Genomic DNA, 18,317 nt, shown 5'->3' with positions numbered 1-18,317 from the left:
ACCTGAGGCACAAGCTGTAAAGGCTCCGCCCTCTTCTGGAAAGGGGGTGGAGAGTGGTAGATCATTTACATTTAAAGAGACAAACACAGAAAAAAAGAGTTTGTTTTTGATTGCACCCAATACAGGGCATAACTGATCTGTGAGATGAAACTTCACTAACTAATTTTGATGAGATACAAGAGTTACACTACTCTAATAGGGCATCATATGACATATTTAGGTGAAAACAATAAAATGATTTATATAAAATGAAAAAATAGTTCCATGAAATTTATTGAATGTAAAAAGTAAAAAAAATATAAATACAATTCTGCTTATTATGATGTTCAAACCTTTGGGCATGGGGTCAGGGGTGCTGAGAGCCCCATGGATTAGGGTCTGAGCCTCTGTGTTCTTTGTCTTCAGAACCTCTATGGTTTCCTTTAGGTCCTGTAGCTCAGTATCCTGAAATTATGAGACAAATAGGCATTTAATATTTTAAAATGGACTGTAACTCAAATGCTGTTAATGAGGAATTTTTTAAACAGACAAATTCTGAAAAAGACACTGTAAAAACTTAAAACCTAACTGACACACATTCATTTTTTATATATTTATGTATACCTATATATATTTGATTAGCAAGATTTCAATCTTGTGCAGTATACACTTGCCGGTCACTTTATTAGGTACACCTGTCCAACTGCTCGTTAACACAAATTTCTAATCAGCCAATCACATGGCAGCAACTCTTAACATTTAGGCATGTAGACATGGTCAAGACGATTTGTTGCAGTTCAAACCGAGCATCAGAATGGGGAACAAAGGTGATTTAAGTGACTTTGAACGTGCGATGGCTGCTGGTGCCAGATGGCCTGGTCTGAGTATTTCAGAAACTGCTGATCTACTGGGATTTTCACGCACAACCATCTCTAGGGTTTACAGAGAAAAGTCTGAAAAAGAGAAAATATCCAGAGAGCGGTGATTCTGTGGGTGCAAATGTCTTGTTGATGCCAGAGGTCAGAGCAGAATGGCCAGACTGGTTCAAGCTGTTAGAAACAGTAACTCAAATAACCACTCGTTACAACCGAGGTCTGCAGAAGAGCATCTCTGAATGCACAACAATTCAATTAAATTCACCTTTATTTGTATAGCGCTTATACAATGTAGACAACACATCCAACATTAAGGCGGATGGGCTACAGCAGCAGAAGACCACACCGGGTGACACTCATGTCCACTAAGAACAGGAAACAATTCACACAGGCTCACCAAAAATTGGACAGTAGAAGATTGGAAAAAGGTTGCCTGGTCTGACGAGTCTCAATTTGTGCTGCAACATTCGGATGGTCGGGTCAGAATTTGGTGTCAACAACATGAAAGCATGGATCCATCCTGCCTTGTATCAACGGTTCAGGCTTGTGGTGGTGTAATGGTGTGAGGTATATTTTCTTGCCACACTTTGAGCCCATTAGTACCAATTGAGCATCGTGTCAACGCCACAGCCCACCTGAGTATTATTGCTGACCATGTCCATCCCTTTATGACCACAGTGTACCCATCTTCTGATGGCTACTTCCAGCAGGATAACGCGCCGTGTCATAAAGCGTAAATCATCTCAGACTGGTTTCTTGAACATGACAACGGAGATCACTGTACTCAAATGGCCTCCACAGTCACCAGATCTCACTCCAAAAGAGCACCTTTGGGATGTGGTGGAACGGGAGATTCGCATCATGGATGTGCAGCCGAAAAAATCTGCAGCAACTGCGTGATGCTATCATGTTAATATGAACCAAAATCTCTGAGGAATATTTCCAGTACCTGTTTAATCTCTGCCACGAAGGACTAAGGCTGTTCTGAAGGCAACACTACTAGAAAGGTGTACCTAATAAAGTGGCCGGTGAGTGTATCTCGTGTGAAATATTATGGCTTTTACTCTTTTTTTCTTGTTAAGCTGCTTTGACACAATCTACATTGTAAAAATCAGTATAGAGATAAAGATGAATTGAATTGTATTGTAAAATTAAGATAATGGTTTCCAAAAAAATATTAAGCACCTGTTGAACTGTTTTTAACTTTGATAATAATCATACATATATCTTGACCATCAGATCAGCACATCAGGATTATTTCTAAAAGCTCATTGGGACTCTGCAGGCTGGAGTAATAATGCAGAAAATGTGGCTCTGCATCATATAAATGAATATCAATTTAAAATATTGATTTATTTGAGCATTTTTGTCTTAATTTTCATCAAATACGAAAGGGTCTTGATGAGCATTAACATTTGTAAACATTTTCAGCAGTCCAAAGTTTTGAATGGGATATTGGCTTACTAAATATGCAATGTTAACATCACCAAATGTACAGTGTGTAGTTGCTGTGCACACTGACCTTCTGTTCGGACGTGACGGACAGACTCTGCAGTCGTGCCGTCATGAGTGCCAAACTCTGCTCAAACGCCGCCACCAGGTTGGCCTGCAAATATAATCAATTCAGGTAAGTGTCTGATAAACACACACAGATCATTACACACACATACTCTCTCAGATGAATGTGTCTCCATCAGGACCAGGAAAGAGCGACGGAAAAGGACGGGAATCAAGAAAAGCTTTGACAATAGACGGATGGAAAGTGAATAGAGGATGTCCTGCAGCCTGAAAATGACAAAACATCGGGTTGCCATATAACAACACACACGCTACAAAAGACAGTATGCGTGAAAGAGAGACGATGGAGTCATCCTGACAAAAATACAATATCCATCATGCTAATCACTCATGCTAGTGCAACACATACAGATAGAGTTGACATTTTCTGAAGGAAACCTCTACGTTGTGAAGCTAGGCGGTGTGGTTGCTAAGGTGTTCTGATTGTTTACCATATCGCTTCACAATTGCTAAGGTTGCATGTGGCTGCTAGGGTGTTGCTATGATGTTGTGTAATGTGAATAGATTTGGTACATTGGTGTGAGTTTGTTTGTGAGTGTTCTGGGTGGTTGTTCAGTAGTTGATGAGCTAAAGGGCTTCTGGGGGGTTTTCAGAGCATAGCCATGTTATTTTTTCCTGGTTGTCACGACATTGTTAGTAGGTTGTTAAAGTTTTACATGTAGAATGCATTGCCCTAATAGTGCAATACAAGTTATAATCACAAAATTAAATACTTTAAAGTGGTGTGTGGCTGTCCATATGGGTTGTTAAGGTGTTGCTATGCAGTTCTGGGTAGTTGTTAGGAAGTTGCTAGCGCATACCTGTCAACCCTCCTATTTTTCCCAGGATTCTCCCATATTTTACATTTCTATCGTGCTATCATCCAGTAAAGGTATTTTTTTGTATTTCTCCCATATTTTTAATCTTTCTATGAAGGGTGGCAATAAACATTAAAGAGTTGTTCCTCCTTATGCGCAATCCATACCGCCAAACCACCAGGGGACGCCCCTTGCTCTTAAATGTGAATCTGTTCTGTGCTTTCATTTTATTTAGGCATTAAAACACACTGAAATACATATTTGAAAAATGGCAGAATTCTCTTCCTTCATAGATATATACACTAGATATCACACACGGACTATGAGCATGCGTCAATAGTGTCGCCACATTTGTGCAATGCTCCCAGGACAAATGTCATTCAACTGCACTAGTCAAGACTAAAGCCAATGTGCAAATGCTGGTGCTCTGTACGGGTGTAGTGACAAGCAAACAAAGAAAACAAAGCATAAAGGCAGAACATTTCATAGGTAAGATTTTTTATTTTACGTTTTTTGTATGTTCTGCAGCTCCTCCTCATTTTCTACCAGGAGAACAGTAGCGGTGTTCAGCTCGGGGACTTTACTGTACGGCGACAGGAGCGCCATGATAAACGCTTTCAACAACGACATGAGTTTTGATTATTTAATTACATGTTTGTTCGTTCGTTTACCAAAAAAAAAAAAAAACAGCGGAAATTCCCGTTTCAGCGAAAATTCCCGTATGTTATAAACTTTTGTGCTCAACAAGTAGCCTAATTGATGATAATAACGTTAGGCTACTTACTGCACTTACTGCATTCACCAGAAGGCAAAGTAGCACCAACTCGAAAAAAAATATGAAAAAGAAATATGATAAGACGCTGCAGTGCTAGAAACTTGTATTATTGTCGGCAACTATAGGCGAGTCGTTCATAATGGAGATTCAGTCACAAACGAATCGCTCCCTCTGTTAGAATGAGAAGTGAAAAGCGGGAGAGGGGGTGTGTTTCAGGACATGGATTAGATCAAATTCAACAGGGAGGATAATACATTTCCATGCACACAAACACACGCTCTTTGTCAGGAATGCCTGTGCAGTCACTCATCCATCGATGTTGAAAAGTGATGTAAAATTATAATTTGTGTATTTTAAAAAGATATTTGCATACTGACCACCGGGAAAACTCCCAATCATAGATATATGTGTATATGTGTATATCTCTGGCTCTGGACGGCCACAGTCCTCCACTGCATCTTGGTTTCGCATTCATTTCAATGGGGCGCTATGCTGTACTAAAATGGCGGCTCTATTGACGCATTCCTTCGAATAGACAACAATAGGGTAGGCGACATCTAATGTAAATATCTATGCCATTCCTTTTCATTGCCCCTCCTATGCACTCCTCAAAACAGTCAGTTCATGTAGCGGTGCGTGACTGTCAATACGCGCTCCATAGTGACAAATAGACGCTGTTTCCCAAATGGATTCTGGGTGGAAAAGTTAAAATTTTTGGGTGCGTGTTTAAACAGACATGTACACATTATAATAATAATAACAACAACATCTAAACATGTCGATCTTGGTGGTTTTTTTTTTAAACATAACAAATTTAGTCTTAAATGAGCATAAACAGTTAGGAAAGCAATTAAATGCTTTCATTATAGATGTGTGCATTTTTAAAGTGACACCTCTGTTAATGTAATCAAACGAAAAATCTAAATGAGAGATTCATTCGCTGCTCTTTAATCAGAATGTTTAAGTTATACAGTAAAGAAAAGGTTAATGAGATTTGATAACTTCTTTATAAAAGCTATTAATTTGAATAGGCTAGACTGTTTGCTAATTCATTTGCATCTTTTTCTAAATGTATCCTATTTATACTGTCATTTGTAAATAATAATAATAATAATAATAATAATAATACTAATAAAAGTTACTGACCATTTTAACTGATTATTTACAATGAAACAGCTCCAGATAAACACTTTTAGTATTTTGGGATTCTTTTTTGTTGCTATGGTGTTGTTAAGCACTTGACAACAAGCACTTGACAACCTGAAACACACCCCCTCTCCCGCTGTTCACTTCTCAGTCTAACAGAGGGAGCGATTCGTTTCTGACTAAATCTCCGTTATGAACGACTCATTCACTTACAGTAGCCGACAATAATACAAGTTTCTAGCACCGCAGCGTCTTGTTGTCATATTTTTGTTGTCACATTGGTATGAGGTTGCCAAAGCATTCTGGGTGGTTGTTAGACTAACATGCTAAGTTGTTATAAACCAGAATTGTGTCAAATATAGACCGACCTGAAGTTGGGTCAATTTTTTCACTTAAATTTAACCAACTTGATTGGGATTTTCCATATTTGACCCAATTTGGGGTTACAACAACCCAACATTTTTAGAGTGTAAGAGAAACCCCATAGGGTGGTTGCTTGGAAGTTCTAGGTGGTTTCAGGGATTTTCAATGGTTGTCAAAACATAGAATTTTGGTTGCTTATAGTGCTCTTAGTGGTGAACATTACAAGTATGTAGTAGGTATGCAACACAAGTTACACACTTGACAGAATACTTTGGGTTCAAATAAACAAATGCAACTTTTAATCTTAAACCCATGCACACTCATTACAATGTCAGTGGTTCCTTTCCTCCACGTCATGATTTTCCCAAGTTTGATGAGATCCTGGATTAACATCACTTTGTTCGAAATGTAACCCATACCTATTCCCTACCCCAAAGCCCAACCATAACTGTAAATTATTCCCAAAATCAGAGGGGAGTAACAGTTAGATAACAGTCATGTAGAAGTGCATAAACCTAACTGTAGGCCTAAACTTAACATAAATCCATCATAGATGCTAATCCATGTCCTACTTGGTGAAATCAGGTTGGCGCAGCATCAACACTGTGACTTTTGAGGACAGAACAAACAGATCCACTCAACATCATCAGTCATCGCCACACTAAGGGCAGGGACACATGCAAAGACGGCGGACGGGGCTGCGGGTGACAGTCCAACAAACCTGGCCTGCCTGCAACAGCCAGAAACCCCAGGAGGAGTAGCCAGAGTCATCAGTGGCCGGGACAGGAGATCAGTCAGGGAGAGAGGGACAGTGCTGTTAGGATTAAAGCCTCCATCCCACACACACATTCATATGTGCACTGGGATAATCATCGGACATTAAAGGGTTAGTTCACCCCCCAAAAAAATGAGAAGATACTTTTAAAAATGCTGTAATGCATGGACGTCCATTGTAGGAAATACTAATACTTAGGAAGACTATGGTTGCTTGTTTTAAACATTCTTTAAAATATCTTCTCTTGTGTTCAACAGAATTAAAAAAAATACTTAAGGTTGAGTAAATGATGATGGAATTTTCATTTTTGGGTGAACTATACATTTAAAGCAGGGGTGTCCAAACTCGGTCCTGGAGGGCCGGTGTCCTGCAGATTTTAGCTCCAACTTGCCTCAACACACCTGCACGGATGTTTCTAGAAAGCCTAGTAAGTGCTTGATTAGCTAGCCCAGGTGTGTCTGATTGGGGTTGGAACTAAACTTTGCAGGACACCGGCCCTCCAGGACCGAGCTTGGACATGCCTGATTTAAAGGGTTAGTTCACCAAAAAATGGGACTCACACAAAAATTATCCCATGATTTACCCATTCTAGGTGTACTGTACAGTGCTCAGCATAATTAAGTACACCCCATTTTGAATATTTGTATCCATTTCTGAGTGAATATGGGTAATATATATTGGTGCATTTGAACAAAACAGATTTATTAAACAGATATATTTATTAACATAATATTTTAGTCACAGAATATCTTTAGCAATGGAAAGATAATACATTTAAAATCATGCAAAATATACACCATAAACTACATTTCAACTAAACTGTATATATTTTTTGTTTATCTTGATTTTTGCTATTTTTGAAAATCGTATTTAATATTTTTTCATAACATATAAATTTAGGCTACTAATTTCTGAACCATTATTGCAAGTTATTTTATTATATTAGCTCCAGATTTGGCTTCAGTAGTGACTAATCTAATATATATGCGCAAATATAATATTTTAAAGCTTCCTATAGAACATATTAATTTAATTGAGAGATTAATAAAAAAAAAAAAAAAAAAGGATTACATAAAAGACACGTATCACAGATATATAATAGCCTAATTCTGGATTCAACAGATAACACCCTTCAAATTAAAGAAAAATGGGAATCTGAACTGAATGAAAAAATTGAGGATGATATTTGGGAAAACATGTGTTCAGAAGCTCATAAGGGGATCAACAGCCATAACTGGAAAGAGTTTGACTGGAAAACAAAAATTAGGTTTTTTAGAACACCTTTGATGGTCTCCAAATATACTAACCGTCCACAGTCAGAGGAATGCTGGAGGGGTTGCGGAAATGTGGGTAATCACGCACATATATTTTGGGAATGTCCGAAGATACTTGCATTTTGGCAAGGGGTAAAGATTGAGATAATGAAAATTATGCAGGTAGATCTACCTTTTACTCCCCTGTTTTTCTTGCTTGAAGGGATACCCCAGGCTATATATAATAAAAACCAGAGATATATACTACATATACTTTTACTAAGTGCAAGAAAGACCATAACAATAAATTGGATGAAGCCACACCCTCCAACAATAGTACAGTGGATAGAAAAACTTGAATGTATATATAGAATGGAGTATATGACTGCTCAACTTCAACTAAAACTGGATATTTTTAAACAAAGATGGGCACCTGTTACATTGTATCTGAATAGGACATAGTATTTCTAGATCCTCTGAAACTGAAAATATTGTATTTTTTTTTTTTTTTAATAATCGCTGCTGTCACTGAGTAATCTGTTCTGTAAAATGTTTTAATGTATAAAAATAAAGTAAAAAAAATAATAATAATTTAAATGAGGGATTTTTTTGGGGGGGGTGTACTTGTATATGCCGAGCTCTGCATATGCCTTTCTTCTTTCAGTCAAATCCAGTCTGTGTTATTATTACAGTCTATGTTGTAAAATTAAATTAGCTTTTATCAGCAGTCAAAAAGAGTACAATACAGCAGATCCATCCATAATAAAAAGTGTCTTTTGAGGTGAAGTCCTTTCCAGCTGATGGTGCTAATAAACCAATTATATTCCTCAAAAAAATATGACGACAATGGCGACCGCTCCAGGAAGTTACGTAAAATGTTATGTACACTGGAAAAAATACAGATAATCGATTTGTGTTGGGACAATATGGGACAACTTATTAGTTTTTACAAATTTAAGTGATTTGAACAAACATGTAAGTTGACTCAGAAAAACCTCAAGCACTGTCGTTTCAGCACATTTTAAATAAGTAGTTTTAACAAACAGCAAACGTCATTTTTTAAGTGCAATATGCGATTTTAAAATTAAAACTTTAAATGACACAGAGATTGAAAAAGTTGCATCTTATATATATTTAGGTGTCTGGCTTGATGATAAGTTGACTTATAGTTATCATATCGATAGCCTTTTAAAAAAACTCAAACCAACATTGGGTTTTTATTTTCGTTTAAAAAAAACGTTTCTCCGCAGCTCGAAAATATTTAGTTGCGAGTGCGCTTCTATCAGTATTGGACTACATGGATCTACTTCATATGCACGCACCTCTGAATGTTTACAAAAATTGGATATTGTTTATCATAGTGCCTTAGGATTTGTCACTGTTTCAAGTGCACGCACACATCACTGTAAGTTATATTAAATGACAGAATGGACCTCATTACAATTAAGAGAAAAAAACATACAGTTAAAGTCAGAATTATTAGCCCCCTGTATATTTATTTCCCCATTTTCTGTTTAACGGAGAAAAGATTTCTTCAACACATTTCTAAACATAATAGTTTTAATAACTCACCTCTAATAACTGATTTATTTTCTCTTTGCCATGATGACAGTAAATAATATTTGACTAGATATTTTTCAAGACACTTCTGTACAGCTTAAAGTGACATTAAAAGGCTTAACTATGTTAATTGGATAGGCAGGTTAGGGTAATTAGGCAAGTTAGTGTATAATGATGGTTTGTTCTGTAGACTATTGAAAATATATATAGCTTAAAGGGGCTAATAATTTTGACCTTAAATTTTTTTTGAAAAAATTAAAAACTGCTTTTAATTTAGCCAAAATAAAATAAATCAGACTTTCTCCAGAAGAAAAAATATTATCAGACATACTGTGAAAATTTCCTTGCTCTATTAAACATCATTCGGAAAATTCTTATTTAAGATGCCATTTAGGTCGATCTGCATTCTCTAAGAACACTCCATATGTATGGAATGACTTGCAAGATATACTACATATGAAATCCTTACCATCTATTACTATATTTAAAAATATTTTAAAGACTGTTAACAATTGATTATGGTACAAGAGATATTGTATCTCAATGGGACATTCCTGGGTAAATAAATAAATAAATAAATAAATAAATGAATAAATGAATAAATAAATAATTAAATAATTTTTAAAAAGTTACTCAAAAAATGCTGGGTAATTTTAACCCAATTCTGGTTTACTAACCAGTAAGGACTAACCCAGTTGCCGAGTAAAGTTTTAAAATTAAATTAATTGGACCAAATTTAACCAAAAGTTTAAGTCCATATTTTACTCAATTTGGGTTCAAATAACCCAGCATTTATTAGAGTGTTGTTTCATATAAAAATAGCCATATCTTAAGTGTTAAATATACATATTTATTTCTAACATTTGCTACAGGAGTCTTTTATTTTTCCTCCAGAGTCGTACGGCACATTTTTTTTATTATAATTGAATGCTGTTAATTCGATTTTCAATGTTAAATTAATTTTGTGTATAGTAAGTCATGTATACCTAGGATGACTTGAGGGCAAGTTAAATCATGGGATAATTTTCATTTTTGGGTGAACTAACCCTCTTTAGTTCCCTCTGGTGGTCAGTTTTATGTTTTCACACTGTAAAGACCTACAAGACTAGTTTCCCCTGAGGTGTTTGGTTGAATTCATTCTTCATAGATGCACTTTGTGAGTTTAAGGACACAAACTCCTCTGGGAAAACGAATCTTGAATATGACTGTCGCCACTGTGTGTCTGCTGCTGAAGCCAGTTGTATTATTAGGGTTAGTTGTAGGCAGGTGGGTTAGTGGGAACTTGCAGAGGTCAGTTTTAGTGGGATTGAAAACAGTAAAATATTGTGATTATAATGATCTACATTGCATGGCAACACTCATTATTCAACTAATAATGCAATAAAATCAAGCAATCATTACTGGGAAAATGGCAGAATGAGGAAATGCCGGTGATGTCATTGACAAGACAATGTGTCTGATGAATAAACAACATGAAAGAGTAAAGTGGATATTAAACTATGAAGACTTACATTTCTACAGCTATTATTACAATATTGTACATGTGACTTGTAATTTATACAATTAAAGGTTTTCAGGATACTGTAGCCTCAATGTGTGGTGAAAAGAAAATTATTTGAAACTTCAAACTAGATTAAAATAACCAGATCTATATAGTCTATTATCCCAAAAGTACTTCATAAACAATCTATCAGTGTGATTTTAATGAGCTCATCTGACAACGGTGAATTGTTTTCTAAACTTCTGTTTTCTCTTTTTTTCTGTGTGTTTATTTTGTCATTGACACTTATTTAATATATTCATCTAATCTTGGCTTTCAGCAGTGTGGATGCAGTCTAGATGTTATAAGTACTGTATGTTCGCTACTAGCATATTTCTAACTTTTTTATTTCTAATCAAAGAACTACTTATTCTTGCTCATTCTCTTGTATGTTATGTGTGCGCACAGTCTGAGCATAAACAATGATTTTCTGGCTGTAGTTCACTGAATGACCATCGGTGTCACTAACAACAAGGTTTTCTGAATACTGAATATAATGTAGTAGTTTGGATTGTGATTTTTTCCTCTATCGACATGAACATTCACTTGAAACAATTTTAAAACAGGGAAAATAAATTGGGGGGTGGTGCATGATTCTTTGGGAACTGATTAGATTGTTGAAAGACGTTGAAAAATGAAAGAAGATTGATGACTGGACGGAAGCAGTGCAGAAACAAGACTTCCTAATAACTCCATCCCAAAGGACTTATAGCCCTGCAAAAAAGCACTGATAGCCCTGCTCTAAAGCACTGATAGTCCCACCCCAGTGCACTGTTAGCCCTGCCCTAAAGCACTGATATCCCTGCCATAAAGCACTGATAGCCCACCCTAAATCTGTGATAGTCCAACCCTAAAACACTTTTAGCACCCCCCTAAATCACTGATAGCCGCATCCTAAATCAATGATAGCCCCACCCTAAATCTTTGATAGCCTCACCCTAAATCATTGATAGCCCCATCCTTAATCTCCTATAGCCCCACCCTAAAACATTGATAGCACCATCCTAAATCACAGATAGCCCCATCCTAAATCAATGATAGCCACACCCTAAATTACTGATAGCCCCGCCCTAAATCTTTGATAGCCTCACCCTAAAACATTGATAGCACCACCCTAAATAACTGATAGCCCCATCCTAAATCTCTTATAGTTCCGCCCTAAAACACTGATAGCCCCATTCTAAATCTCTGATAGCCCCACCCTAAAACACTGATAGCACCACCCCAAATCACTGATTGCCCCATTCTAAATCTCTGATAGCTCCGCCCTAAAACACTGATAGCACCACCCTAAATCACTGATAGCCCCATCCTAAATCTCTGATAGCCCCGCCCTAAAACACTGATAGCACCACCCTAAATCACTGATAGCCCCATCATAAATCAATGATAGCCACACCCTAAAACATTGATAGCCCCATCCTAAATCTCTTATAGCCCGGCTCTAAAACACTGACAGCACCACCCTAAATCACTGACAGCACCACCCTAAAACATTGATAGCCCCATCCTAAATCTCTTATAGCCCGGCCCTAAAACACTGACAGCACCACCCTAAATAACTGATAGTCCCGTCCTAAATCTCCTATAGCCCCGCCCTAAACCATTGATAGCCCCGTCCTAAATCACTTATAGCACCACTCCAAATCGCTGATTGCCCCATTCTAAATCCCTGATAGCCTCGCCCTAAAACATTGATAGCACCACCTTAAATCACAGCCTTAAATCTCTTATACCCCCGCCCTAAAACACTGATAGCCCCGTCCTAAATCTCTTATACCCCCACCCTAAAACACTGATAGCCCCGTCCTAAATCTCTTATACCCCCACCCTAAAACACTGATAGCCCCGTCCTAAATCTCTTATACCCCCATCCTAAAACACTGATAGCCTCGTCCTAAATCTCTTATACCCCACCCTAAATCACTGATAGCCCCGCCCTAAATCTCTTATACCCCCACCCTAAAACACTGATAGCCCCGTCCTAAATCTCTTATACCCCCACCCTAAAACACTGATAGCCCCGTCCTAAATCTCTTATACCCCCATCCAAAATCACTGATAGCCCCATTCTAAATCCCTGATAGCCCCGTCCTAAAACATTGATGATTTATGATCATTTATGATTTATGATTAATTTAAATAATGCAACAATGACATAAAAATATGCAAATATACATATAAATGAAACATAAGATGCTGAAAATGTGCTGACGGATATAAAATAATAAATTGTTATGATCAAAAAAGTGTGCAACACATTAATAATCTGCAATTATAAAATGCATCCTTTTAAAATAATACAAATGCTAAAAAAATAACCCTGATTGCTAAAATATTGCTGTTGTTTATATTATGATGCGTGTGTTTTGTGTACGTACATTTGCAGCGAGTTGGGTGGTCAGATTGGCCACTTTATCCTGAGAGGACTCAAGCTCACGTCTCAGTATCCGGATTTGCTGAGGTGGAAGAATTAACAGCAAACATTAAACATCCAAAAACAACACTGAAATAAGTTCAAGGATGATTTAAGCATAAAATAAACGATGCTTTAAAAAAATCAGGGTCTGTAATTTTACATGCCATTTAAGATGCGTTCACACTTGACATGTTTGTGTCAATTTGAAACAAATTCTGGTGTAATTAATGCAGTTTATGTGAATAAATGTTGATTCTTCCATCTAAACATTGCAATGCACCAAACAAGTAGATCAAAACTACTGAAATATGAACACATGCAGGTGAGTAGGTTTGATAAACCACCTGTATGAGACATCCTTTTCCTCTCTATATGCACCAGATGTTTTCCTATACTTGCAATTCTGAGTGTGCTTCACACAAGCGAGTGGGCTTGAAAAACCAACTTCAGGAGACACTCTTTCCTCTCTGTGTGCATGTATCACATGTATTTATGTCGTGACGTATGAAATACCGTTTTACGTATCCAAGCTGCTACTCATTTGAATTGAAAAAATATTCATTTATGACCACTTTATCACACATTAAAGTGAGTTTAAAAAAACATATATATTTAAAATCCTGGTGTACTTAACAGTCTCTGCATCACAGACACCAATATTTTAACAATTTCTGGCCATCGGATAATAGGCATGGACATATATATTGCGATCTTGATCTTCGAAAGTATTACCTCACTTTGTAAATCTTTATTGTTACCATTTGTTGAGTCTCCTCACACAGTGTGATAAGCGCTTGGACCCGGAAGCCGTTTCGCGTGACGTCACACTTAAGTGAATTCGCCCTCCTATGAATCTTTTTTTTCCAAATATTTCCCAAACGATGTTTAACAGAGCAGGGAATTATTCACAGTATTTCCTATAATATGTTTTCTTCTGGAGAAAGTTATATTTGTTTTATTTAGGCTAGAATAAAAACAGCTTTCAATTAAAAAAAACAAACATTTTAAGGTCAATATTATTAGCCCCCTTAAGCAATATTTTTTTTCGATTGTCTAAAGAACAAACCACTCATATACAATGATTTGCCTAATTACCCTAACTTTAACCTAATTAAGCCTTTAAATGTAACTTTAAGCTGAATACAGTGGCGATTCTAGTTTAAATGGCACCCTGGGCGAACCACTCCACACACACCCCCTCCCACATAACCCGAGAAATAAAGACGCTATGTAGTTGACTTTATATACTTTAATATTTTAATATATATATATTTAAAATTTATATATTGAAATAAATATATATATTTAAATATTAAAATATATGAAGTCAAACACAGTGTCTTTATTTTTAAAATACATTTAAATATATTTATTTATTTTCAATAAATATAACAATTTATTTATATTATTACAAATAAATAAAATTATTATTATTATTACTATTATTATACAATTATTATTCTAAATAAATAACAAAAATCAATACCAAATGTAACTGAAAAACAATGTAAAGACACAACTGGAGTAATATGCTAAGATAACTTACAAAATCTTTTGTATATGAATATTAATTATGATAATTCTATAGAATACAAAAAATATGTTTTATAGCATTATCTGTTGTTTCAGACCTGACTCATGCATGAGAATTAATATTATTACCTCCCTGACTCATCTCTTCTTTCTGCTTCATTAGCTATGCTCAAAATAAGATCATCATCATATTATATCAACTTTAGCGTTGTCGACTTGCAAAACTCGCTGGGTGCCGACACCTCTACATTAAAGGCTGTTACTCCGGTTTCATAGCACGTCAGCGGCGTGTATTACATCGTATCTAGAAATCGTATCTTTTATTTCTGGCACAGTTGACTGATACTGGGGCCCTTTTTTTTGTGCCGTCTCCCTGCAGCAAGATGCCGCCCTGGAGAATCGCCCATATTGCCCATGCCTAAATACGCCACTTGCTGAATACTAGTATCTTGAAAAATATCTAGTCAAATATTATGTATTGTCATGATGGCAAAGAGAAAATAAATCAGTTATAAGAAATGAGTTATTAAAACTATTATGATTAGAAATGTGTTGAAAAAATCTGTCTGTTAATGAGAAATTAGGGAAAAATATACAGGGGGGCTAATAATTTCATAATATACAGGGGGACTTCAACTTTGTGTGTGTGAATGTGTTTATGTACTCAGTGTGTATGTATTTTTTAAAAAAACATCGTCAAATATACCTGGATTTCCCACTTCTTAAACGTGATTTTTAGGTTCAGTCTTAAAAACGATTATACACAAGCCAAGATTGATCCAGATCAAGTACGAACACACCTTTATATGAGAGTTCTTGAACAAAATGAGCTGCAGTGTGGATCAGGCTATCAAAAGTGAATGTGAAAGCTTTTATTATTGAGAAACGGCAGAAAAAAAAAAAAAAAAGAGTAGTAAAAGGGAAATGTCAAACTGACAACAGAGTTAAAGGAAAGTCTTACCTCTCCTTGCATTCTCTCTTCGTTCTGAAAATGCATGACAGAGAAATTGAAATAAAGAGCAAGAGAGATGAGCAAAGACAGGAGATAGAGGAGAAAAAAAGCATGTGTTTTGAAGAGAAAGTGCTGGAATTAAAGGGCCATTCATGTCAGGGTTTCATTCACTTTCATTCATTTAAACATGAGCTGAATGGTCATTTCATGTACATTGTTAAGTTCAGGAGTGATTAACTATGAGATGTGAATTTTTAGGTTTACTGTTTTTTGCACTAAAGACCAGCAGGCAAAGGAAGGTTTTTAAATATCACATCATGTGGACAAACATAAAAATCAACCCAGTTTTAACATCCTGTTTCTACTCACCGAATAGTTGGAGGAGGCATTTGAGGCCAGAGAGAGCACAGATCCATGAACTGAGATAAGGAGAGAAAAATACAGGTTACAAACAAATGGACAAAATAAAGGTCAATGATGCATCTCTTAATAATTAAGCAGACATTTGAACATATTATAAATCAAATGTCAATTTTTATTCAATATTTAAATTAAGACAAGAGGTTGGCGCAATAGCCTAGTGGTTTTCGTGCCAACATATGGTGCAGTTGCAAGTCAGAACGTCCTGAGTTTGAATCCATTTCCCTACCCTACCCCCCTCTCTCTCTCCAACTTCGCTTCCTGTCTCGTTTCTTTCCTTTCTAATAAAGGCAAAAAGGTCAAAAATAAATCTTAAAAATAAATAAATAAATAAAAAATGAAGACAAGAGATCATCAACTTTAACAATGTGGATTTGTTTAAATATTTAATAAATTATAAAGATTAATTCAAGATATTTTTAAATGTTTTTTTTCCATAATGCATTAACAATGTAAATAACTGTCTAAAACAAATAAATAACATTTATGTCAAAATTTAAATAGAGAGAAAAAAAATTAATAATAAACGCTTAAATTGTCAACTTTAATTGTTAAAATTACTGTAAACAATGTAATTAGTAGAGCCAGACAGAATCTGCGGACATTTTCTGCTATTTCTGCGCAGAATTAAGTTAAAAATCTGCAGATTATGCGGAATGATTTTGGGAGTATCGTAACTTAAACCTTAATATATAAAATAAAAAATAATACCGTTAACTTTTATTTAATGTTTACAATGCAATCCAATTAGGTCCACTTTATTTGGTAAACAAAGAAAGCCTCTCATTTAATATATCTACTAAAAGACAGAAAATATTACTTTACAAACTGCATTGTAAGTAAATCATATGAATGTTTTCATATTAGTCAATAATATTACTAAGATGAATTTAAAAACTGAATAAATATAAATTTACACACTTTTACACAAGTGTTAAACAGAATCAATGATGGACTAAAATTCTGCGGAAATCTGCGTAATTCTGCATTTGCAGATTCCGTGTGGGCCTAGAAATTAGTTAAATTAAATTATGAAATTACTAAACAGCAATGTTAAAATATATGTAAATACTAAATATAATATATAATATAATATATGTAAACACTAAAGCACCACAATTTAAATGAAAACAGAAAAACTAGTAAACTAATGTTTTTATTAAAGAGAATTAAACTAATAATATAATATAAACAAAATAAGATCAAATTACAACAATTTAAATTATTGTATCTCTAAACAATGTTATTATAGCTCATTAAACTTTTAAAAGCACCAGAAAACACATAGAAAATTCAAGATATTTTTTATGAAATAAATGTATTAAAAAAAAAAAAAAAAAAAAAAAATTGAAGTAGCTGTCAGAATTTATATTATTGACCTAAACTATTAAAAGCATTTTAAAAACTAGAAATAGAGCTAAAATAAATAGATGATTCTACAGAACAAGCCATCATTATACAATAACTTGCCTAATTACCTTAACCTGCCTAGTTAACCTAATTAACCTAGTTAAGCCTTTAAATGTCACTTTAAGCTGTATAAAAGTGTCTTGAAAAATATCTAGTCAAATATTATTTACTGTCATCATGGCAAAGATAAAATAAATCAGTTATTAGAGATGAGTTATTAAAACTGTTATGTTTAGAAATGTGTTGAGAAAAAAAAATCTTCTCTCCGTTAAACAAAACATTAGGTAAAAAAAATAAACAGGGGGCTAATAATTCAGGGGGGCTAATACTTCTGACCTTAACTGTATAAATAATTCTGCTACTGAGCTATCACTAAAAAACAAGACCAAACTACAAAAATTTTAATTCTTGTATCACTAAATGGCAGAAAACTAGGTTATTATAGCTCATTAAACTCTTAAAAGCACCAGATAACACATATTTTTCATATTTAACTAATGCTTAAAAGTTAATTCAAGATACTTTTAAATGAAATAAATTAATAAAAAATAAATATGATTAAATAAAAATGGCTCAAATGGCTGTCAGAATTATTGTTGTTTACCAAAACTATTCAAAATAATGTTATAATATTTTCAATAAATTAAATATGTTAAACATGATATGTTGAGCATGGTGGCTCAGTGGTTAGCACTGTTGCCTCACAGCAAGAAGGTTGCTGGTTCGAGTCCAGGCTGGGCCAGTTAGAATTCCTGTGTGGAGTTTGCATGTTCTCCCAGTGTGAGTTTCTCCCAGTTTCTTCCACAGTCCAAACACATGCGCTAAGGTGAATTGAGTAAACTAAAATGGCCGTAGTGTATGAGTGCGTGTGTGAATGAGTGTGTATAAGTGTTTCCCAGTACTGGGTTGTGGCTGGAAGGACATCCACTGTGTAAAACATAT

At 35.2% G+C, this 18,317-nt stretch overlaps 1 protein-coding gene across 2 annotated transcripts in view; it reads right to left on the bottom strand.

Annotated features, from left to right (window-relative positions):
• The window catches only part of nav1b (neuron navigator 1b), a 161,314-nt gene that overhangs the window by 23,091 nt on the left and 119,906 nt on the right, over positions 1 to 18,317 (bottom strand). Inside the window, exons 10-15 of one of the 2 annotated variants that reach the window (XM_056460599.1) lie at positions 15,915 to 15,964; positions 15,555 to 15,578; positions 13,023 to 13,100; positions 2,377 to 2,460; positions 333 to 444; positions 3 to 35 (exon numbers count right to left, since the gene is read on the bottom strand). In XM_056460599.1, the coding sequence (XP_056316574.1) occupies positions 3 to 35; positions 333 to 444; positions 2,377 to 2,460; positions 13,023 to 13,100; positions 15,555 to 15,578; positions 15,915 to 15,964 (381 nt within the window). The remainder of the gene's footprint in view (positions 1 to 2; positions 36 to 332; positions 445 to 2,376; positions 2,461 to 13,022; positions 13,101 to 15,554; positions 15,579 to 15,914; positions 15,965 to 18,317) is intronic. The other variant, XM_056460598.1, reaches the window with a different exon arrangement.

The sequence above is a fragment of the Danio aesculapii genome, chromosome 6, assembly GCF_903798145.1.
Source record: "Danio aesculapii chromosome 6, fDanAes4.1, whole genome shotgun sequence".
Classification (NCBI taxonomy): Eukaryota; Metazoa; Chordata; class Actinopteri; order Cypriniformes; family Danionidae; genus Danio; species Danio aesculapii.
Note: the sequence above shows the minus strand (reverse complement) of the source record. Positions and strands in the feature narration are given on the sequence as shown.